This window comes from Rutidosis leptorrhynchoides, chromosome 8 (assembly GCF_046630445.1).
Source record: "Rutidosis leptorrhynchoides isolate AG116_Rl617_1_P2 chromosome 8, CSIRO_AGI_Rlap_v1, whole genome shotgun sequence".
Lineage (NCBI taxonomy): Eukaryota > Viridiplantae > Streptophyta > Magnoliopsida > Asterales > Asteraceae > Rutidosis > Rutidosis leptorrhynchoides.
The window spans coordinates 255,698,268-255,723,291 of NC_092340.1; the positions used below are offsets into that span (position 1 = coordinate 255,698,268).

Consider the following 25,024-nt stretch of genomic DNA (forward strand, 5'->3'; position numbering starts at 1 on the left):
TGTCAACATAACATATAATATCTTACTTCACTCATCTCTTCCTCCACTCGTATGTTTGACATAACTCAAGTCAAGGTTTGGGAACATGACATGCAATGTACATGCTACCAAATCATACTCTGGAACCAACTTGTAATACCGTACATTATTTTTTAAATAGACAACGGAAGTATTTAATCGCCATATTAAAACATATTAATATTATATTCAAATATGACATAATAAAACGTCATTGACCACCACGACTAGTGTTACTTTTACAAAACATATGTGAAATCATATTATTACATTCATCAGAGTTCTCTACTAGTGTTAAACATAACATGAACGAAACACTGCTTCTCCCATCCTAAAGCATGCATACTTCTAACCTGCAGGGGAGGAAATGTAGGAGATTAGCACAACGCTAAGTGAATGAGATACCCAGATGAATATCAATATATAGTCACAAGCTCAACTTCTCTCTAAGACAATAGAAACATAACATAAAGTATAATAATAGGACCCACCGGCTTGGCCAGGCTTACAATCACTAGCTGATCAGGCTAAAGTTAACCGATGGTCCTTGTTATTGAATCTCAAGCATATTCTTCCCGACGTAACTCACACATCATTTGAACTATGCTACTTAGATAGTAGCACTTGGACCAAACCTACCATGTCGAATGTTGACCCCTTCTCACCTACCCCTTCAAAGGTGAACACTTGTGTACATATGATCACTTAACCACGTTCATAGTGCATATAATAACAGCAAAATCATGTAATTATGGAATCAGTAACACAGTCTGTTACTCTATACTAATATTTATAAGGATAGTCCCACTTACTTGATAGCACAAAGAAAGAACTTACAGATCTTATATTACTGAGACTTTTTCTTTTCTTTTTCACCTGAGAATATTACATTCTAAATCAATATAGTTTTCTCAATCATGCTTAAAAATTTAAAACAAGACATCAATCTAGATAATGCAAATATACCAAATTGGTCAAAATAGCACCTGAACCATTCACTGCGATCATCATTTTTATTCGACGACATGATTTGTCTATAAATACAACTTTTGTGAAAGTTTCTTTCGACTAACATTAAGCATTCTGCTAAGTCATCCGCACGTGTGACTCTCACACGCACATGTGAGTCAATTTAATCAGTGCGGGTGACTTTTGGTTCATACTAGTGACAATCTCGTACAAAATTATAATTAATAGTTTGATCGTACGGTTAAGCTTTCATTCGTATGGTTTACCACTTGATTCCTACGAGTGAACTCACTCGTGCGAGTCAGATATCTCATATAGGTAAAGTTTTCACTCATGCGATTGCGATCTCATTCGCACGGTTGAGGTCTCAATCGTGCTTTACCAGGGCTCATCCGCACGAGTGACATGTCACTCACGTGGAAGCTGAAGAACAGCAGCAGCTTGTTGTATACGAGTTTTAGTACCTAAATCTCGATCTCAACTTGTTTTGGTGGACTTGGTGGTTCATGAATACCATATAACATGCATATAGACTATTTCTACCCTCAAACAAGCATAAATAACACATATCAAGAATTAAGTCATGGTTCATCATTTTACTAAACTTTTAACAAAATCCTTAAACAAGAATCATTCAAATCCACATGTTATCTAGTCTCTTGGTAATGAAATTACATAGCTCACACGCACGAATTCGAGTAGCTAGAAATCACACGTTAATGTTAATGGACTTAGAGAGAAAAAGGTGAACTAGGGTTCTTGTATAAAAAGTTACTAAAATTAATAATTGAAGTGCAAGCAAAGTATATGTAACAAAATAGGGTTTCTACAGAGTGAGGAAACCATACTCCTCATCTTACACGGGTATTCACCCCTTATATAAAACACAACACCCTCGTTAGGCAGCATTAGTGCATTACGAGGTTCAATTCAAATTATAAATATGTACTTCAACCTTTTTCACAAACAACAAACAATCAATAATTTATAAACACATAGTTAATAATTCACTAATAATAACCACTTAATATTAAATAAAGGTAAAAAAGGTAATTTGTCACTAGGCCCAAACGATATTGTTACACTCGCCCCCGTTTGTTTTAGCAACTTATCCTAAGGTCTCCTCGCCAAGAGCTCCCCGATGATAGAGGAAGTAACCCGCCTGCTATGACGGGGCGGCTTTTCACTCAGAGCTTTGTGTGAATGCTTGTTCTCCCATTTTATATATGAGTTCGTGGGAATGTAAATATTCCTGAAATTCACAAAGAAATTGGGAGAACTCACATTCGCAAGAAGTTTTGAGTGAAGCCAAGGCATAGGAACAACATGCTTTATGTTCGCACGCACTTGCATTCCCTCAATGCAAACACGATTTCACTCGAAGCCAGGTTACGATTACGAAAGCGAGTTCTCAATAAATTTTTGAATGATTCTCGATCTCAACGGTTTCTCACAAATTCTGAGCGATCGAGTGCAAACCAATCGTGTAAAAACGCAATTAAAAAAAATTCACGACTAAGATCGTCATATCAAATTTTGACATAGTTAATACTTCCTCTGTCCCATAAGTGTGCACTATTGATTTTAAAAGTTTTTCTTTATCAAGTTTAACTGTAAATATTTTTGTGTTATATAATATTTGATGAAAATTATATTAATAAAAAATAATTTAAAATTCATTTCATTCATATAGTTTTCATCAAATATTATACAAATAAAATATATATAGTTGCAAAAAAAGACTTCGAAAAATTAATAGTGGACATTTATGATGATATGGATGTAGTATTATTAATAATAAACTAATAATAATATTAATTAATATGTACTTATAAATGTGAAAATAAAAATCAATAAAACTCCTATGTCACGTTTAGGATCATACATAGAAGGGGGGTGATTCTCACGTACCTTTTTTTGATTCATGTACACTTTTGTCTCATAAATTCACAATTATACCACTGAATTAATTTAGAAAGTTGAACCTTTATTATTATTGTAAGAATAATTAAGAGTATAATAGGTAATTAGGTGTAGATAGATTAAAGTATATAATAAGTAATGTCAATTAGAAATTAAAACTAAGAATTAGATTCGTTAAAAAAGAGGACATGCCCATATCAAATTACATTTATGTTATATTATAATTACTACTATGGGCAAATATATATGCAGATGCGTACAAAGTCTATGAGTATGATTGGGCGTTAGTAACGAAACTCTTTTGGAACGAAGTTTCATGGAAGATGAAGATAAAAGAAGACAATAATGGAAGATTATATCTTGTGGTGAATGTTTCCAAACCTTAGCTTCCCATGAAGCTTCCCACAAACCAAAAATAGTATTTATATTTCTTTATAGTATTTATGACTAATTAAGTTTATTACAGTATTATTATTATTATTATTTCATCTCAACTTATAGTTATAGTTATCTGCATTAAGTTAAGAAATAAAAAGGAACAAATAAATATAATGTTTAATTTGGTTTAAAAAACGATAATTTGAGGTTATGTACATTGAATATAGTATGCTTTGTTAAAACTGTTATAAGTTTTATCAAAATAATTACATTGTAACATTATGGTAATCTATCTATTAAATGTTTATAGTTCAAATAACAATAAAAAAAAAATAATTACTAGTAGAACTAAAATCTCAACCTATTAATTACAAGTTGTCATTTTATGCACATTTCCATTGCTATATAAAGTCTGCATTATTATTCCAACTTCAACCCACCACAAAATAATTAAAAACAACATAAACAAACAAACAAATGGAAGAAAGAAGATACCAAGACTTGCTTCCGGTGATGGCGGAGAAACTAGAGCTAACCACCTTCATGGACGAGCTATGTGGTGGTTTTCGGTTGCTAGCAGATGAAAACCTCGGGCTGATCACGCCCGAAAGTTTAAGAAAGAATTCAAGAATTCTTGGAATGGAAAATATGAGCAAAGAAGATGCACAAGGTATGGTTAAAGAAGGAGACCTTGATGGAGACGGTTTCTTGAACGAAACCGAATTTTGTATACTTATGGTGAGACTTAGTCCTGAAATGATGCAAAATGCTGAGATGTGGTTGGAGAAAGCCATTGAAGATGAGATAATGAAATCAGCTACTACTTCATCACATGAAGAGAATTAAATCACATATTTTATGTTGAAGAATAAATTGTTCATATCATTAACTTTAATTTGTTAAATAATTAATTGATGATGATAATAAACTACTGTATTATTATTATGATATCTTGGTATGTTTATTATGAGTGGTATGAATTTGGTCCAGCTTTCTTGGAGCTACACAATATGACATCTAACTAACTCAATAATGTATGGTTACACTCACAAATGAACATTTAAAATTATTATATATCTGTTTTACTTGAGTGTTGGTCATGAATTGAAATCAGTCATACAACCTAGAAAGTATGTTTAATACTAACGAGACTGCGCGTTGCTGCGAAAAATTGTTATAGCTAAACATTAAAGATTACTTTAATATTTCCTAACTGCGATATACATAACTTGTACAAATGTTAATAAACAACATTACTCTAAATGAATATAACATGTAATTATTTTTAATAACCTTATTTCAAGAAGTAACTTGATAGCATTTATGTAAATATTCCGTATAATTATCACTACATACTAATTGTAAAAGTTGGTTACTGTTTCAATTGTCCTTGAAAGTCTTTTTCAGATCTTTTCAATTTTATTGTTTTATAACTAACCAATGAAATGTTTAGGATAAAAGTAACAAACAATTAAAGGAAAAAACAAATACAAAATAAGTATTTTAGAAAAGATAGACAATCTTTAAAATAAAAAAAAAAGTAAAAAAAAAAGGTAAGTCTTTTTATAAACAAAATAATTAAAGGAAGTGTAAAAAAAGTTTTTTTTTAGAAAAATTTGGTATTTTTTATTTTGAAAACATTTAATAATTAAATAAAAAGAGTGATGAAAAAAAAAAACTAAAAAAATGTGGAGAAAAAATTACTGACATCATATTGATGTCAGCATGAGTGAGAGGAAAAGATAAAAAAATTCATAGCTAATGCTTAAATTCTAATCTAGTCCATAGGTAATAACAACATCACATTCACACAATCTAAGCTACATTACTTTCGTTTTATAACAGGGAAATTATATACTTAGCAGTTAAATAAATGCTAAATAACGAGCTGAGCCGAGCTCGAGCTTGACTGTGTTCGAGCTCGGCTCGTTTATTTTCAGAAAAGCTCGAGCTCGAGCTCGGCTCGAATCGAGCCTATCTTTTTAAGCTCGAGCTCGGCTCGTGATATATGTTAAAAGCTCGAGCTCGGCTCGTTATAAGCTCGATAAGTGAGTGATTTTTACAAACTTCTGATGATTGAGTTGATGAGTAACCGATTCTTGTAGCTTGACAAGCTGAATCGATTGTTTCAAAACATACATGACTAATTTGAAAAGGATTTTATTGTTTAGTAAAGTAAACTAACTGTTAAACATAATAACAAAAGAAATGGTAGATTGGAACATGCAGGGTTGAACCTTGTAGAAATTAGAAGTATGCTATGTGTTTGAAAATGAGAATGAATATGAAGGTTTGGAGTGAAGAGGAGAATCATCATTTGAGAATTAGTGTGATAGTGTCTATTTTATTTTACGATTAAGTTAAATTAAATCAAATGTTTGGAAACAAAGAATTTCAGTGGTAGATATGGCCGCCTGCAGATCTTTCTGGGAATAGAGCATTATTAATTAATTACGAGTATAATTTATAATTTATATATATTCGTAAGTGGGGAAAGGAATCGACGAGATATGTAACTGGCTTTTGAAATGGGATTTTGATTATATTTCCTACGACTTCTCAATATCTATCCCTCTATATCTATAAAATGATAATATATAATAATTAATATAAAATATTATATGCATCTATATGAAAGCTCGTTTAGACTCGCAAGCTTAAACGAGCTTGACATTTGAAGCTCGAATGCTAATGCTAATTCTAATGCTAATGACATGGGCATTAGATTTCTTACAAATTGCTTGACATGTCAGCAGAAACTAAGTCACGGCGATTCTCATTAGTTCGTTAATGTTCAACTTCCGACACATAAAACATCTAAGAAAATTTTTGTACAAATCTCACATAAAATAAACTGGAAAAAATACATAACTTTTATTCAAAAAAATACCATTATATAAACTATAAAGTACAAGGTATCTATATATGTCATAAAAATACATATACAAGAATGCAGAAGCTGTTTACAAATCAATGACAAGAATTTCATTGACCTAATTCCCAAATTTATGTGTAAATCATATACTACCAGTAAGATAAGAAGATAATCTACCCGCTGATCACAATACGCGCGATAAACATATCAACTAATCGGTTTTCAACTTCAAATGCTTTCCGACCGCCCTGCATTTATATAATCTAGAATATTCTAGAAATAAGATGATTGATCATGAAGAATGTTTAACTGAGCAAGTATACCAGCAGCCAAAGATTTTGTTCTGTTATTTCCCCTCTGAGTCAACTCGACTAACGACATCTGAGCCAAACTTCCGTACTTTTGCTTATAATCCAACAACCGAAAAATTCGACCCAATGCATTCAGTACCTTTTCCTGCAAACTCAAAGAATTACAGTTAAGTAACTTTATTATCGGATGTATCGCATTAGCTTCCGCAAGCACTTTACATCCGTATTGTAGTCTTTCATCTTCGGTCAAAGTCAACAACGCATCTAACGAAGCTTCACAAACGTTAAAATCAGGATCACCCAAAAGTTTGACTAACGGTGATACCGCGTCAGCTTCCACCAAGCAAAAAGACGTTTCGACAAAACAGATTCCTTGATGAACAGGACACGCAGATTCAATTTGAGGCGAGAAGCACCTGAATATACCCCCTTTAGGAATCGACCGAGTCAACTCAGACGAAGATTTAGAAAGTTGACCAAGTGAAATTGACGCTTTTCGTTTGGTCAAACTCGTTCCTAGCTCTAACAACTGGACTAATAACGGAATGACACCTTCGTCAGCTACATTTTTTTGCGAATCCCGGTTTTCGGGAATGGTGAAATGACAAAGTGAACCAACGACGTTTTCTATTAGCTGTTTTTTGTGAGTCCCGTTTCTCATTTCGTTACGTAGACAGGTGGATATAACGGGTAGTCCACCTGCACTTAAAAGTGACTCGGTGAGTTGACTCGACTGAGTGAGATTTGAAATGACACCCATAGCAGATGTAATCTCGTCTGTATCACTCGATAACTTTATCACTTTTATTAGAATGTTAATCGATTGCTGACCCATGCGATTTATAATCTCTTTGTCTTCACTATCTTCTGTTAAACAACAGAACAATTTAATTGCATTTGCTCGTACTTTTGGGTCATCATTGTCGCACAAAAGTATCAACGCTTGTTCATTTTCTGGATTCTGAAAAAGTATTACATTAAAGATAAGAAAACTCAAAATAAATCAAAGGGTTAAGTACATAATAAGATAACCAGATTCATTTACATTTATTTCAGGTAACCAACTTCTTTTAGCCAGAAAAATTATTGAAATCTTATGATCTAAGATAATCTGAAAGGGGTATTCATCAGTTCGGTTTTCAGTTTCCTCAGTTCGGTTTGTTCGCTTTTAAAAATTTTGAAGGTAAAACTGAAAACCGAAAGCAAATTCAAATTCAAAAACAAAAACATCCCTAAAACCGAATTCGAGTTCTGTTCGGTTTCGGTTAAACCTGAAAAAACATAATTAACCAAAATAATAATAACAAATCGATTTTTAAATTCGGCTGTTAATTTTAAAATCTGCTTTTGGTCTATATAGAATAATAATTTTATATATTAATGGTTGAATACGGTTTTGAATTCGGTTTTTGGTTAAACCATTCAGAAAAGTAAAACCGAATTCAAATTTGAAAACCTAACTGAAACCGAATTCAAATTCGGTTTGGTTTCTTTTCGTTTTCAGGTTAATCTGTTTTGAAACCAAATAACGAACACTCCATTAATCAGACATGGTAATGGGCAACTATCACGACGTGGAATCTAATATCGATAACCTATATTGACATTTTGATGACGTGGCTTTTAGAGGCCAGCTTAATAGTTTTTTTCTTTTCTATGATGTGGCTAAAATAAGTTTATTACTCCGTATCACTTGAGCACTGAGCCCATCAATCGAAAGTGAAACATAGGGATGTAATTGTTACCTGTCTCAGCTTTTGTTTTACGGTAGAAGCTAACGGAGAATGACACATGGCGTAAAAAGAACGAAGTAAACATTCTTGCACTGAGGGTCTCGTACAACCAATAAAAGCAAAAAGTCCATCAATGTCTCCAGCAGATTCAAATAACGAAACGGGCGTTTCGGTTGAATTTTGTGACATTGTTGAAAACGAAACGTGCATGATTATTGCTGCCACCTCATCCTGTAAACAGTGGGATGACGTGTGACTGTATAGAAGATTAACCAACGGGCTGACCGAACCTTGTTTTATCATTTGTATGCTGTTTTTTGGTAAGCTTGAGAGATTACAAAGTGCTTTAGCCGCTCGTTCTTTCATCCTAGTGTTTCCGTTAAAGACCAAGTCAAGTAGTGAAGTCAACGCACCATCTTCGAATAATAATGACTTGTTGTGATCTGTTAATTCCATTTCTGCCAATGTCGTCACCATATTCATCTTCACCTCATCTGAGCCTGCGATAAAAACCGTCGTTTAGGGTAAAAAAATTAAGTAGTGAATTAGTATTATTGTTGTAGAACGAACCTGAAGATAGTCGTTGCAGCAGATGTGTAAAGTAATTTGCTTTCGCCATCTGGATGACATTTTGAATGGAGAATGAAAGATAGTCCAATAGCTCGTGTGCACAGCTGGCGGCTCGATTGTCATCACTGTTGGACATGGTTACTAAAAGTAGTATGCATCCTTGAGCCATCCCAATGCGATTTCTTAATGTCTCGTTGCGCGACAATTCCAATAGCAATTCAACGGCCGACTTTCCTTCAGCAATTCGACGCCCAAGTGAGCGAACAATCAATTCTATCACGCCATTCACCTTTGTAATCCTATCCTAAAATAAACTTTGACTATGAGAATTAATAGATAAACTACAAAGATACAAAGCAACAACGTTATAATATAGAAGTATAAGGTGGTGTTTGTTTTCAATTTGCAGATCTTATTATGTCTTATGATTGCGCGCATGTAGAGGTTTTTTCTGCGCACAGTGTTTGTTTTTATGAAGACATAAGATAAAATAATGTCTTATTCAGTCTGCAAACTCGCATACTTAGAAATATGCTTCTTAATGATGCAAACAGGTTTAAGGTTTAAGTTATTTTGCAAACATAAAAACAAACAATCTTCATTATTCAGCTTACGGAGTCTATAAACATGGTCCGCAAATCTTGAGACAATAACATCTTAAAAAAAGAAAATATAAGTACCTTTGCATCATCACTGTCTTTCGCCAAAATACAAAGTATGACAAGGGCACGAGTCCTTATCTCTCGGTTTTTATTACCAAGAAGTTCCGCGAGGGTAGGAATGTAATTCTCAAGCACCATCCATTCACGATGAACGTCTCTTTCTTCACATAAGTTTTGAAGTTGTTCCAAACACGATAACACTTCTTCCTCATTTTCCGATAACGGGCTTGAAAGTTTCGATTTCATTAAAGCAATTGTAATCATCGTATTCCTATCTTTCCATTCATCGATTGATTGCCTAAGAGTTCTATTAGGCCTCAAAACTAAATTGTCTAACGGAATCATAGTTAACGGACACAAGTTACTCCCATCATCCAACCATTTTTCGATAGCAGATCTTTCAAATGTCTGACCAGAAGATGTTTCAACGGGGTCCACCATAACTTCTCGAGTGATCGGGCAGTAAAATGATTGGAGAGGCTCCAATGGTTGACTCCCTAATGACGTTCGTTTAGTCAAATACTTTCGTTCTTTTTCCTCTGTAGAATAAGTCGCATCTGAACATTCCAATAAAGCGATTATTTGATCCATTTGAATCGCTTCAGCTTGATCTTTCCTAAGTTGCGCGTTTTCAATTTCTCTTTTAAAATCTTCAAACTCCTTCTTTAATGAAGATCGTTCAGTCGATATTCCCAGCGCCTGTGCAATCGAAAGTAACAATTTATTGGCATACGAGCGATCTACGTTCCGTTCGTGTATCCCTGATTCTATTTTTTCTAAAATCAATTCATCCGCTATAGCTGTTTTGAACTCTACAGATTGCATGTTTTCACAAAGTTGACCAATTTCTTCCATCACGTTTACCGAAATTCCCAACTGAGAAAAATTAATCATCTTTAACGCGCGACTAATTTCTCTAGTAATTTCCGCTATCCGTTTTGTGATTAACCGACAATTTAATAAGAGATAGACTCTGTTCTTTTGGCTGCATTCGGTCAACAGTAGTTTAGCAGCTTTGACTTGTTTATTCAAGATCTGAACAAAAGTGTTCTCGGTATCACTAATCTCTTTCGTATTTAGTTCCTTTAACAGAGGAACAATTCTTTCCAAATACGACGCAAGTTCTGCAAAATTTTCTTTCCCGATAAAGACATTTGTTGATTCAATGGTCACTTCAGTAAATAATTCTATAGTCTGAGAGATGAGCTCAGCAGTTGCCATTAAATCCATTAAAAATTTATTATCATAGATGAAAGTTACCAATAAGGTATATTTGGGATCGATAGATTCATCAGTATAACGCGTTCACTTGGTCTTATGCCTTAATACTCTCATGTGGTCATCCGTTCAACTTAACGAAAATCACCTGAGAAACAAAATATCAGTCAGTATTTTAGCTGTTATAATAACGAGTCATTTGTTTAATCGATCTCTTTGCTCAAAATTATTACTCCAACTTATAAGTCCCCTTATTTTAAGTTTTCTTTAGCTTCCACTTTAAGTGTATGATGATATAAAACTTAAAAATGTTACACAATATATGCATGATTTCGACATGCATTTGTATCTCCAAGATGGCATATATCTAAGAGGTAGGTTCTTTCCAGTGTAATTCGGTAAAATATCAAATCGTATTTTTAGACTTATCTCATTAGTCGGCTCGCAAAACGGGTCGGAAACCCAGGTATACCAAAAAAACATTGTCACATATTTATAGACTTACCTCATTGCCCATTTTACTACCGGGCTCCATATTGTACCTAAATACTATCACATTTGTTTACTCCATTCGGGTAATTTGGTAATCTCGGTTGACCATGTAAGCATGTTGACATGGCAATTGACATAACCTTTTATAGTTATGCATTTCTTTTATTTCTAATAATGTTGACAAAATTCAAAAAGACTTTTCAAATTTGTATCATCATTTTCACCTAAACAACTGATATTCAGGTACAGTGAAATACCTAAATGGGATGCCGAACCGTACTTTTAATAGATTGTATCACTTAATACATTCCATTGTTTTAGAGTGCTTTTTTGTTCTTTTTGTTTATTAATTATATCTAATCTAAAATCTAAATATCTATATCTATATCTATCATTATATTCAGCAAACTTAAAAAAGTGATTATATACTACAAGCATATTTCCAAAAAAAAAAAAAAAAAAAAAAAAAAAAAGGTATACTGTACAAAACATGATAAGAATCTGGCATTTTGCAGTCTAATGACTCTTGAAAATCTTAAATATTTCTATAGCTAATTGCAAACAATGACCTAATAATACTCAGCTTACACGAAAACTTGTCGAATTAAGCTAGGAACCAAATTGGAATCAAATGAGCTTAATTTAATGTAAATGATACTGTTTACATTTTGATTATAAACAACAATTAATCAATCTATAAGGAAACAAGGGAAGACCAAGACTTGGGGGAGTCAACAGCAGAAATCAAATCAAATAATCAAATAAAAGAATATAAAAAAAATATATATAAAAATTAGCTGACCTTATAGATTTAGTAGCATTCAACATGAAGTTTCTTGCAATCTAGATGATCATATTTTGGTGTGTTTCAATTTGACGCCATTTTTTGGGGAATTTATCATTTATGATAGAGAGAGAAAATTTTGTAGGAATTATCAGTGGTCAACAGTTACTAGATTGACTATGTCAACAGTATGTAAATGCATGAGAAAATTTCATGGTTAAATTTCATTTCATCCCCAAACTTTGTATAAAAATCAAAATTAGACTTAAAGTTTGAATCGATTGATTTGAAGTTTTAAACATTATACACGAATGGTCTAAAGATTTAACATTCGTTAGTGTTACCTAGTTAAGTTAATCATGTGAGAATCACAAGATGGGTTTTTTCGTATTTAAGAAAAAATAATAGTCAAAAGTATTTATTATTTACTTTCTAGTTTAATTCTTATTTTTTATTCATTTTTTATGTATAAATTAATGACATAAAAGAATTTCTATTTTATTATTTTTATCTATTTATGAAAATCGATTATAAATTTGAAACACCAAAAAAAAATAATAAAAAAAAGTATAGGATTAAAGGGGTACTAATTATCAAGGTTGCAAAAGACGTGAGACGGGGTCGAGACGGTCGGGTCCTAAAAAGGTCGAGACGTTCGAAACGGGGTCGAGACGGGGGTCGAGATTGACGTTAACCAAAGTTGACTTTTAAATATATAAGTATATAAATGTATATATGTGTACAATTTTAAAGACAAAAACTTTAATTGACTAATTTGTACCCATAATCGCTATTACCGTTAATATAATACAGAAAATTCAAACTAAAATACGACAAATTTGACCGATTTCCGACTTTCTAGCTTTTCCGAATTTTAAGAGACTTTGACCTGATATTTTTTCAACTTTGCCCCGAATTTTGACCGTTGACCGTCATATTAGACGGTTTTCTTCGAGACGTGACGGGCTAGTCACTAAATCGTCACAACACGCGTTGCAACGGCTCGAAATGAAAGGACCCGTTCATACCGATTATAAACGATTCACAATAGTTGATTTCATTGCGAGGTATTTGACCTCTATATGATACATTTTACAAACATTGCATTCGTTTTTAAAAGACAAACTTTTATTACATCGAAAGTTGATGGCATGCATACCACTACATAATTCATCTAACTCTAATTGACTTAATAATAATCTTGATAACTCAACGACTCGAATGCAACATCTTTTGAAATATATCATGAATGACTCCAAGTAATATCTTTAAAATGAGCAAATGCACAGCGGAAGATTTCTTTCGTACCTGAGAATAAACATGCTTTCAAGTGTCAACCAAAAGGTTGGTGAGTTCATTAGTTTATCGAAAATAATCATTTTCAATAATATAATAGACCACAAGATACTCATATTTCGAAAACAATCTGTGCAGGTCTGCTCACTGCTGGAAAATCATTCATACGATATATAAACACCTGGTAATCGACCTTAACAAGATGCATATAGAATATCCCCCACATACCGGCATTCCGCACGGTCATGCAAAAACATACAAAACAGGCCACTATTTTAAATATGATGGTTGTGTACACCTCACAAACAGATCATATCTTTTAAATCTGGCGGTTGTATACCTATTTCGAAGTACTAAAGCAGTTCAAATTCTCTGACTGGGGCTTGTGAGTGCCCATAGATCTATCTTTAGGATTCGCGTCAATTAGGGGCTCGGTTCCCTAATTCTTAGATTACCAGACTATAAAGGGGTGATATCCGGTGTACTCGTAACTCAATCGTAGAATGTTTTTAAGTACTTGTGTCTATTTCTCAAACATTTATAAAAGCATTTCATGTATTCGCAGTTCAAAAATATATTTCAAAAGCATTTAATAAAGCAGTTGTAAAAACAGCGCATGTATTCTCAATCCCAAAAATGTAAAGAGTAAAAGGGAATCAAATGAACTCACTATCCAATATTTTGTAGTAAAAATATTCATACGACGATATGGAACAATGCAGGGTTGGCCTCGGATTCACGAACCTATATCATTTATATATTCATTAATACATATAGTCGTAATCAAGTAAATATATTATTATTAGTGATGTAATTTATATATTTAATAATTTATAGGTTTCATTATTTATATATATTCATTTTATGTATATAATTGTTAATATAGTTAAGTTATGTGTATTAAATACATTTATATATATATAATACACACACACACACACACACACACACACACACACACATATATATATATATATATATATATATATATATATATATATATATATATATATATATATATATATATATATATATATATATATATATATATATATATATATATATATAATCTTTGCTTATAACCTTATTAATGTCATTAAAACCTTTATTTTCATAATCAACTAGCTTATAACCCGCGACTTCGCGGGATTTTACATAAAACTTTTGTAATTGATTTAATTGATGTAATGAAACTTGTCAAGCCTACTAACATTGATTTGTAATTAAATGATTAGTTTACGATATCATGTAATTCATGTATTTTAGTAATTTAATATTAATATTAACAAAATTTATTAGTATGAAGTTTTATGTAATTCTTTGTATTTTAATAATTTGATATAATGTTTAAAGTTATATAGATTCTTTTTAAGGTTCTTGTTAGTGTATAGTCTTTTTATAGGCGTACGAAACCATTCTATTGTATATATAAGACTGTGATCATGTGATTAGTTTATAATGATTTAGTTTGTACTATTAATAATTGTAAATGTTAGTAAAAATCATTAAGTAAAAGAAGTAACTTGAGTACTTGACTGTCTCACGACTGGAAAAAAAAAACATCTAATTACAAACAAAGTTACATTTAAAACTCATCTATCATTCAAATAGTTTCTTTAGAAGACAACTGAAATCATTTGCATCACAACAAAAATCAACTATCTCCACTCAGTTAAACTAACCAGTGTTAGGGTGCGTTTATTTACCTCTTAATGAAATGATTCAACACTGAATGATGAACCATTCAGCATTCAGTGCATTTGTTTCTGACCTCTGAATGAGATATGATGCTGAATGATTCAGTATTCAGTGTTGAACCATTCATAGTCAAAACACTCTCTTAACCATTAAGAGGCTAAGTTTTATGTAATATTCTTCTTAAATCGTATTCAGAACACTTATCAAATAAGTATATTTAAGTTTTTGTTAATGTTAAACGATAACAAGTTGATTTAATTGATTCATAATGTTAATTCAAAATGATTATCAAACAGCTTATTGTCATTCAGAACTAAATTTATTTAGAGACTCTGAACCATTCAGATTATGAACTATTCAGCACTAAATCATTCAGTTTTATCAAACGCACCCTTAGAAAGAGTTTGATACAAAAGCAAATGTACTCTGAAACATATAAAATAAAAACATCAACTTTTTAGGGTAAAATTAGAGCTAGTTTTCTGATAACACATTGGGTAAGGGTCACAAAGGGTAATCTTGGTAGGAGGGTCTGTATACCTGAAACACGGTCAACTAATATCCATCAACAACTTAATAACCAAATCATAAATTCCAAAACATACTTTGGCTATTAGATGGAATACATGCTAAAGAGATCACCTCAACTTAAAAATGTCCTTTAAACATAATACATTGTATAAGATGGTTATTAATAGCATCCCATACATCTAAAAATATAATCTTTTAAGGCCAAGAATAGCAACTTCTTACCATGTCATCATCTTTAATATACAATTACAGTTTGTCCACAACCTACACATTACCGAGTTAATCTATCATAAATTGAACAAAGAAACTACTAATAAAGCGACTAACATAAGTAAGAACCCTCTTACAAAGGTAACAATTGTAAAATATGAAGCATTTCAAGTAACAAATAATTTAGAACCATATAGATTTACAAGTTAATGGGTTATTATTTTGTCACCTTCTCCACCTTTTCCAATTTGGTAAAATGGTGACCAAATGAAGTATACCGCATTCCATGGTAAAATGGTTCAACGTACACTCCGAGCTTTTCCTATTGACACAATATGAAGAAAAAAAATTGCATGTAGCTTCATTTTTTACAAACAATACCTTATTAGACACAAAGTTTAGTCTTTTGAAATGAGAAGTGTTTAGGGCATTATGTAAATTTAAATAATAATTGGATGCCCTTTGACCAGTTTCCATTTCCTTTTAACCTATTAAAAAGTCAAAGATACGAAATCCATTGACTTAATACAAAATATGTCAAATTGGCACACCTAGTACTCTCTAAATTATTCGAAGCGAATTTAAAAAATACCTCGATGACCCTGGGAATATAATGGTGTAGGGTGAATTTTGGAGGGAAACTTGGTGGAGTTTTAGTATAAATATATGTAGTAGTATGTAGAGAAAAGTGGAGGAGGTAGGAAGTAAAATAGAGAGCTTATGAGAGTCGTTCCACTCCGTCCCGTGAGGTTGTCTCGGTAATTCAATAACAATGGGAGCGAATTCCGTTATTGTAATCTATCGTTTGTGAGAGGTGTTGAGAGATACGTGATAATATTCAAGAGTGTTGTAACGAGCGTTCATTCTTGTAATATTGTTCGTATATAGTGGAATTTAATTGGCCGCTGGTCCCGTGGTTTTTACTCTCTCTTGAGAGGTTTTCCACGTAAAAAATGTTGTGTGCGTTTTACTTTTATGCTTTGTCGATTTATTATTGACTTATACATGGTTATGTGGTTCTTAATGTGATGGGGATCGATCTTGAAAGTGATATGTATGCGGGTTCGATCCTAACAAACTAGTATCAGAGCGGGGTTCATGGAGAAGAATCGCATAACCGGGAGGAAGTCAATTTGTGAAGAAGAAAAAAATGTTCGGTTCGTCATATTCTGCGCAGCGATAATAGAATTGATGGTACGGGTTCGTTAACCGTTGGATCGGTGTGAAATTTGGACTGTAGGTTCATAAGAGGTAGATACGTGATCTGACCATTGGGATCTTTGATTAGGCTGTCGTTCAAGAGATATTATTATCTGAAGTGTGCTGCAGAAAAAAAATTCGTCATTTCAGCGCAGTTGGAAAGAAACGGGTGCTGCAGATTCGTTAGCTGTTGAATCATTGTGATTTTTTGACAGCGGGTTCAGAACACTTTGATTTATGCTGTGACATATTTTTTTGATGATCAGAAGAGTACTTTAGGAGATACATGTGTCTGAAGTTGTTGCTGAAATCGTACGAAATGAAGGTGTTGTTGAAGAGAGGTTAAAAGATGAAGAGGCTAGGTGGAGAGTTGATCATGGAGAGTTCCTTGTGTCGAAAGTCTTCCTAACAATGAGATTGTTTGGTGACGTGTTCCGGTTGAGATAAAGTCGGAGGCAACAAGATGAAGATCAATAATCCACGTTCGAGATCGGGATTTAAAGAATTTGAATCAAGGGAGGATGTGTTATATTTATTGATTCAAAATGTTTAAATATTGTAAAAGAGTATTTGGTGGGAGTAATTTTTGAGAGGGAATATTTTGGTGGAAAGTTTTGGTGGGAATTATTTTGGAGGGAGTTTTGTTGGGTGAATTTTGGAGGGAAACTTGGTGGAGTTTTAGTATAAATATATGTAGTAGTATGTAGAGAAAAGTGGAGGAGGTAGGAAGTAAAATAGAGAGCTTATGAGAGTCGTTCCACTCCGTCCCGTGAGGTTGTCTCGGTAATTCAATAACAATGGGAGCGAATTCCGTTATTGTAATCTACCATTTGTGAGAGGTGTTGAGAGATACGTGATAATATTCAAGAGTGTTGTAACGAGCATTCATTCTTGTAATATTGTTCGTATATAGTGGAATTTAAGTGGCCGCTGGTCCCGTGGTTTTTACTCTCTCTTGAGAGGTTTTCCACGTAAAAAATGTTGTGCGCGTTTTACTTTTATGCTTTGTCGATTTATTATTGACTTATACATGGTTATGTGGTTCTTAATGTGATGGGGATCGATCTTGAAAGTGATATGTATGCGGGTTTGATCCCAACAAATGGATTTGTCCACTCTTGATCAATGTGCATGTGTAGATGGTACTTCTTTATATCCTCAAGTGAAATAGACAATATTTTGCATAAGGCTTGCCTACAGAGGGGTTTACATTATTAGTGTTACTATAAGTCTATATTTAAAAGAGAAAATTACATGTAAAGTTTCATACTCTAAGGTAACTTAATGTTGTACCAAAAGTATTGTCAAGTTTATGACAAAAACAGAACCACGATCCCTACTTATTCTCATAAATAAACAAAAGGCACGTAGGGAACACGAAACAAGTTATAGCAAGACCAAGACAAGTTCAAAGTGTTAGACATAAAAAAATCAATAATAATCTAACTTTCATAACGACGGGATCAAGCAAGAGTTATGCCTAAAAATACGTTTTCGACCCATTTGACCCATTTTCATTTTAGATTTTTTAACCCATTTTACCCATTAGAAATAAAACGTAATCTTAACTTTCATTGGGTCAAAATTGCAACCTCCACTCATTATGGACTCCCCTTCAAAAATGGTACCACAGTCATCATCATTACAAAACTGATTGGTATTCATATGTATTCACAAGGCTCCCTTAATTTACTTACTGCCAGATATACTTGGTTTGAAGTATGAAGGATAACCTGTGCAAATAAGCAAAATAGATTTAAGCAGAAATTACGATACCTACATCATAATCAGAAACCATATTACAAACATCTTTATTTCGATAAAGTACCGGATGTCGATCTTAAACCCATAATCCATTCGAAACTAAAAGCTAGTTCAACTTTGTTATAAGCTCAAAACTTAAAAAAAAAAAAAAAAAAAAAACAGCTAATTCTGGACTCATATTTCATTAGGTTCTTAACACTCTGTTTTGGGTTAGTCTTGCACATAAAGATATTTGAGCAAAAATATGTAATTGAACAATCAAAAAACCCCAATACCAAATATTTGAGCAAAAATAATTAGATAAAAATTATAATAGTCAAATTAAATCGATATCGTTATATGAATCAATCGTATGAGACCTTATTTCAATTTAAGATAAAATGTAAAGACGACAAAATCGACATACCTGATATCGATGTTGTAAACTACGAACAACACTAAAGACCCCTAAAAGGATCAAAACACGACAATTATACATTACCCGTAACCATGTTCTACTAATTAATCGAAATCGATCGCAAATTAGTTTGCAATTACAAACTAATAAAATTGATTATATATAAATTCTTTGAACAGCGTCGATTGCTGAACATTCAGAATTAATAAACGAAAGTGTTGATAACATTAAACAATTGAACAAATCGTGAAGAAGATAAAGATTCAACTATAACCTTTTGATTTTGCGAACCTTAATTGCATATGCTTGATTGCTTCGGTACTTAACAATTTGTGCGAACCCTAATTGCATCTTTTGAATACACAAAGATGTGGCTAGGTTCAAAGGTATCTCTGAAGCTATCGCCTCCCGCTTCTCTAGTGAAATTGAAAAAGTGTTGCCTTTTTTTTTGAAGTTTAACCTAAACCCCTTTCATTAGGCACGGTTGTTTAGAGGGTAGTTTAGTCAACAAATAAATAAAATGGAGGAGAGAGACAAATGTTGAGTGATCAAGTAAATCCATAACCAATATTGAAAGTTGAGATTTGATCTAATGGTCCTTTTTATTCCATTAAAATTTTTTGAATGTTGATTAGCTAAAATCAACTTTGTTATTATATATAATATAGAATAGATATAATATAGATATAGATATTACTTTAATAACTGACCTAGATATTACTTGTTAATATAAATAATGTTAGTTTTAATGATAATAAATTAATAATTTTAAAAAAATGATAATAATAATAAAATATTAGTTGTGTTCATAATAATAATATTATTAATAATAATACTTATTACCATCTTAAGAACTTAACGGTGTTATATCTATACTTACATATGTATAGCTATTTTGTTTACAATATGCATGATCATAGTTATATCCTAATCAATATAAATCTTATATTTATCTAAATACTTATCTTATTCAAGATCATAATGGTTTCCATAATTTCCAAATTTAGTTCATAAACGTATAATACTTATTAATAATCATAATCATAATTGTACTATAATAATAATAATAATAATAATAATAATAATAATAACAATCTAAATACTAATGATAATATTAACAATAATACTTAATGGTACTACTTATAATAACTAAAAATGATAATGATAATAGTTGATGTGCGTAGAGGTGTATACAAAATAGTTATATTTTTACAAGAAAATACTATTAAATACGATACAATTTTACACAAGTTATTTATTTATTTATAGAGTGGGTATACCTAAACCTTGCTACAACACTTATAGGCAGTGTACCTAATCGTATAGTAGTGTAGTTTTTAGTAAGTCCGGTTCGTCCACAGGGAACTCGCCAAGTTTAACGCTATATTTTTAAAACTATATTTGTATATATATATATATGTATATATATATGTGTGTGTATATATATATATATATATATATATATATATATATATATATATATAAGTAGTATTATTATTATAAAAGGGGATTTTTACCGTTTAATGACCGGTTTGTCGATTTTAAAACTTTAGTCGCAGTTAAAACCTAATGTAAAATATTAAAAATAAATATAACTTAATTTTAAGCGTAAAGTAAATAACGATAATGAAATTGCGATAAATAAAAGTGCGATAAATGAAATTGCGATAATTAAAAAGTACGATAATTAAAATGACAATAAATAAACGTTTGATAATTAAAAGTGCAATTAAATATGAAATAAAGGAAATTAAATATGAAATAAAGGAATTATTGTAACGACCCGGAAATTTCCGATCAAATTTAAACCTTAAACTCTATATGTTTCCGACACGATAAGCAAAAACCTTAATGTTGAGTCTAGAAAGTTTGAAATCTATGTCTATGTAATCAATTACCCATTTGACTATACCGGCGATTCACGAACGATTGTTTGCAAATAAATATGTATATATATAAGTGTATATGTATTATATAAATGTTATCATACAATATATAATTAGTAAATATTATCTAAATTGTATTATTGATATATGTAACTACAAGTTAAAATATAGTTATTAATATTTTTATCATGAATAATATTAGTATTATTATAATTAGTAATATTATTACTACTATTAACAAAACTATTGTTATTATTATCATTACTATTGTTACTACCATTATTAATTACTAAGGTTATTATTAATATTTTTATTAACCTTATTATTAATAAATATCATTATATTTGTTATTTATATTATTAATATTATTAGATACCATTAAAATTGATATCATTTTTACTATTAGTATTATTTTGTTTCTTAATATTATTATTACTAATTCTATTTTAATTATCATTAGTTTTTATATTATAAACTGCATTAGTATTATTTAATTATATTAAGAATCTTATACTGGATATAAATAAATAAAAACGTGTAGGATCTGTTGGAGATCAGCAATTTATATTTTTATTTCAGATAAATACAAAAATTGTTGGATATTAACTGTTAAAGAGTCAATTTATGTTATATATGGACATCAGATAATACGTACCAGTTGAAACCAAATTTCCCTATACAAACAAATCGATCACCTCAAACAACTACAGCAAAGATTCGTTTTTTTCCATCTTATAAACAGCTATCAACACTTGTAATTGAGGATTAAAAACAGAAAAGAGGGAAACACACCCGGTACCCCTGTTCGCTACTACTTCTTTGCCATAATTCGATTTCAAACGATTTTTAAAATTGTAATAATGCAATCTTGTTGATGTTCCTTCACTTAAACTATCTGCAAAACCTTGAATCTTCATTCGTTTTATCAAAGTACAATTTTGGGAATTAAAGTTTAAATTTAACAAGTCAACAGATTCGTTATTCATGAAATTCGATTTCGTTTCAATGTTTCTGTTGAAATTAAGGGTCCACGAAGTTTCCAATGGTGATTATCAAAACAATTCGTGTTATAACTTTCGTCCAATACAGCCTTGAATTCGAAATTAAGGTTTGAATTCTTAATTTTTTTTTTCTCTTCGCAAACAGCAACAACAGAGGTTTTGTTACATATTTCTTTTAATTGAACAAACATACATCTCAGGTCATTTGTAAACGAATTTTAAATCTATTTTTAATTGCCAATCGTTGTTTTAATTGTGACCTGAGTACCCTGGTCGAAGAAGTGAAATGGAGAAGAAGAGATAGAAACAGGCGGGGTACGGGTTTAATAAAATGGGTGTCTGTTTAATTCACTAAAACATAAACGGTAGAGTGGTCTTTGGTGTTTTGATGTAACCGGGAGGTCTCGGGTTCAAACCCAGCTTGGGTCATTTTGTTTTAAGGAGCCTTTCAAAGGTAGTTTTTATTTATTTATTTATTCATTTATTTATTTTTATTATTATTATTATTAATATTATTATTATTATGATTATTAATATTGTTATTGTTAGTATTATAACTTTCATTATTACTAATATCATACTTAGATTTTTTTTTAAATATTAAAAACATTATTAAAATTATTAAGTATATAAGTATTATTTTTAGTATTATTATTTCGGTTACTATTATTAGCATTAATATTAAATTGATTAATAAAATTTTTGATATTATTATTACTAAAATTAGAGTATGATTATTAGTATAATTAGTATTATTATTATTGTTATCACTAAATATTAATATTAAGTATTATTATTTTTATTAATACTACCATAATACGACTTATTATATTTATCATTAATATTAGTAATAATATCATATTTATAATTATTGTTATTATTATTATTATTATTATTATTATTATTATTATTATTGTAAGTATTATTATTAATATTATCAGTATTATAATGATTATCATATTTTGTATTATTATAATAATTATCTTTTCAAATAAATGATATATATATATATATATTTAACAATTATAACTTAACAAAAATTATTATTTTTATTTAAAATATATATATAAATATGAATACATGAAAATATATAAAAATGATATAACTAAATAAATATATATATTTGTTCAGTTACGATTATATGTATTAATAGATATACGAATGATATAGGTTCGTGAATCAAAGGCCAACCTTATAAATTACCAATGGTGTTATATGTATTTTTACTACAAAATACATTAGGTGAGTATATAGTTCCACTTTTAAAACTCTAAGTATTTCGGGATGAGAATACATGTATTTTATGTTTTACGTTATGGACACAAGTAACTGAAAAATATATTCTACGTTGAGTTGTACCACTGGCATACTTCCCTGTAGCTTGGTAACTGTTATTTACAGCGGTATTGTAAACGCGAATCCTGTTGATAGATCTATCGGGCCTGACAACCCCAACCGGACTGGACGACCAGTATTCAACGGTTGCACAGTACTTCGTTTTGTGACTACACTTGGTACGGTGTAGTAAGATTTCATAATAAAGGGAATATGCGACGTGATTAAATGTTAAGTATGGTTACCAAGTGCTCAACCACTTAGAATATTTTTATTAAAATGTTTATATATGAAATCTTGTGGTCCATTGTTATAACGCTGCTAGCATCAAACCTATATATCTCACCAACTTTATGTTGACATTTTAAAGCATGTTATTCTCAGGTATGAGTTAAGTCTTCCGCTGTGCATTTACTCATGATAAGGACATTACTTGGAGTCGATCATCGCAATGGAACCAACTGTTGACGACGTCGTCCGGGAGGATTAGTCGCGGACCTTTCAGTTGGTATCAGAGCGTTGGTCTTAGCGAACCAGGCCTTGCATTAGTGTGTCTAAACTGGTAGTTGTTAGGATACATTAGTGAGTCTGGACTTTGACCGTGTCTGCCTGTCAAAAAGTTTTGCTTATCATTTCTAGTCGGAAACTATCTGCTTATCATCCTTAGGGAATTTCCTGCTTATCATTCTTTAGTCTAGACACGTCTTACTGCATTTAGTGCATCGATAGTATATAGACAACAATTCATATCTTAGCGCATCTGTAGACTTGCTGACATATACCGTAAATTCCTCTGTAGTCTACGGAATCTTTAGTACTATATATATATAGGTATTCTATGAAGTTAGGATATCATTCTATATTCGAAAATCGTATCACCTCAAAGATCCTTTTCATCCACCAAATTGCTCTCTTGGCGATGAACTTGAAGCACTTACCGGCGAACCTGTTCGAGAAACCATTTTCTCTCTCATTTCTAGAGTATCTTGTCACGATTACATACTATCCCATATTTCGAATCTTGTTCATTCGCTCGCCCCAACCGCCAATCATCCCGGTATAATAGAAGAAGTCAACGAACTCCGTGCTCGGGTAGTGGCTTTGGAGAATATGGTGCGAAGGTTACAAACACCAGCAGCAACATCAGCAGCGTAATTAGCACCACCATCATCAACGCCGACAGTACCCTTATCACCCCCCAACCACAACCGCGTCATAAATCTCCACATCTCAATCTGTACCTCGGATATCAACCTCACACGCCTCAATATCATCATCTATACTTCGAGTATGATCTTCGTTCTACATATCGTTCTACATCGATTACCTTCGCTTTACGTAACGTTCTACCTCATATATCTTCGTTCGACATGGTGATTATGAAATCTCTAATGTTTTAGAGATCAAGTAATCCAGTATCAACGATAAATCAAATGAGTTTAATATCTTATTGACTCATTAAATCTATAATTACATCTGAAGAAAATATATATGCAAGTATATTTTCATAAAGATTGTAATTAAAAATTCTTTCGTACAAACTGTTAATGATGAAAATATTTTAACGGGTGGGTAGTACCCGAGGAATATTTAGAATTCACATTAATAAGTTACACTGTACATTCTTTGAATCTGATTCAACGATCATTTACTATCCTACTTACGACTACCGATATACGTATCCGTTCACCACAGAATAACCATCTCTATTCAAATTTCATATTGGATTTTGACCTATCAGAATCCAACAAGTGGCATAACGAAGAAAACATT

At 31.4% G+C, this 25,024-nt stretch overlaps 2 protein-coding genes across 2 annotated transcripts; one reads left to right on the plus strand and one right to left on the minus strand.

The window, feature by feature from the left end:
- The first annotated feature begins 3,687 nt into the window (after positions 1 to 3,687).
- On the plus strand, positions 3,688 to 4,236 carry LOC139863004 (calcium-binding protein KIC-like). The gene has a single exon (XM_071851656.1). It carries the CDS (start codon positions 3,766 to 3,768, stop codon positions 4,132 to 4,134), a length of 369 nt encoding a protein of 122 aa, XP_071707757.1. The 5' UTR covers positions 3,688 to 3,765; the 3' UTR covers positions 4,135 to 4,236.
- Positions 4,237 to 6,330: 2,094 nt separating this feature from the next.
- On the minus strand, positions 6,331 to 12,083 carry LOC139861509 (U-box domain-containing protein 44-like). Its single transcript, XM_071849921.1, has 5 exons — positions 11,952 to 12,083; positions 9,458 to 10,805; positions 8,778 to 9,081; positions 8,220 to 8,707; positions 6,331 to 7,435 (listed from the first exon to the last, which is right to left on the minus strand). The coding sequence occupies exons 2-5, from the start codon at positions 10,667 to 10,669 to the stop codon at positions 6,437 to 6,439; spliced, it is 3,003 nt and encodes a 1,000-aa protein (XP_071706022.1). The 5' UTR covers positions 10,670 to 10,805; positions 11,952 to 12,083; the 3' UTR covers positions 6,331 to 6,436.
- Positions 12,084 to 25,024: the final 12,941 nt, after the last annotated feature.

Coding starts and splice junctions, on each gene's coding strand:
- LOC139861509 (XM_071849921.1), bottom strand. CDS start 10,669: ATGGATTTAATGGCAACTGCTGAGCTCATCTCTCAGACTATAGAATTA. Junction 9,082..9,457: donor AAGACAGTGATGATGCAAAG/GTACTTATATTT, acceptor AGTTTATTTTAG/GATAGGATTACAAAGGTGAA. Junction 8,708..8,777: donor GCTGCAACGACTATCTTCAG/GTTCGTTCTACA, acceptor TTTTTATCGCAG/GCTCAGATGAGGTGAAGATG.
- LOC139863004 (XM_071851656.1), top strand. CDS start 3,766: ATGGAAGAAAGAAGATACCAAGACTTGCTTCCGGTGATGGCGGAGAAA.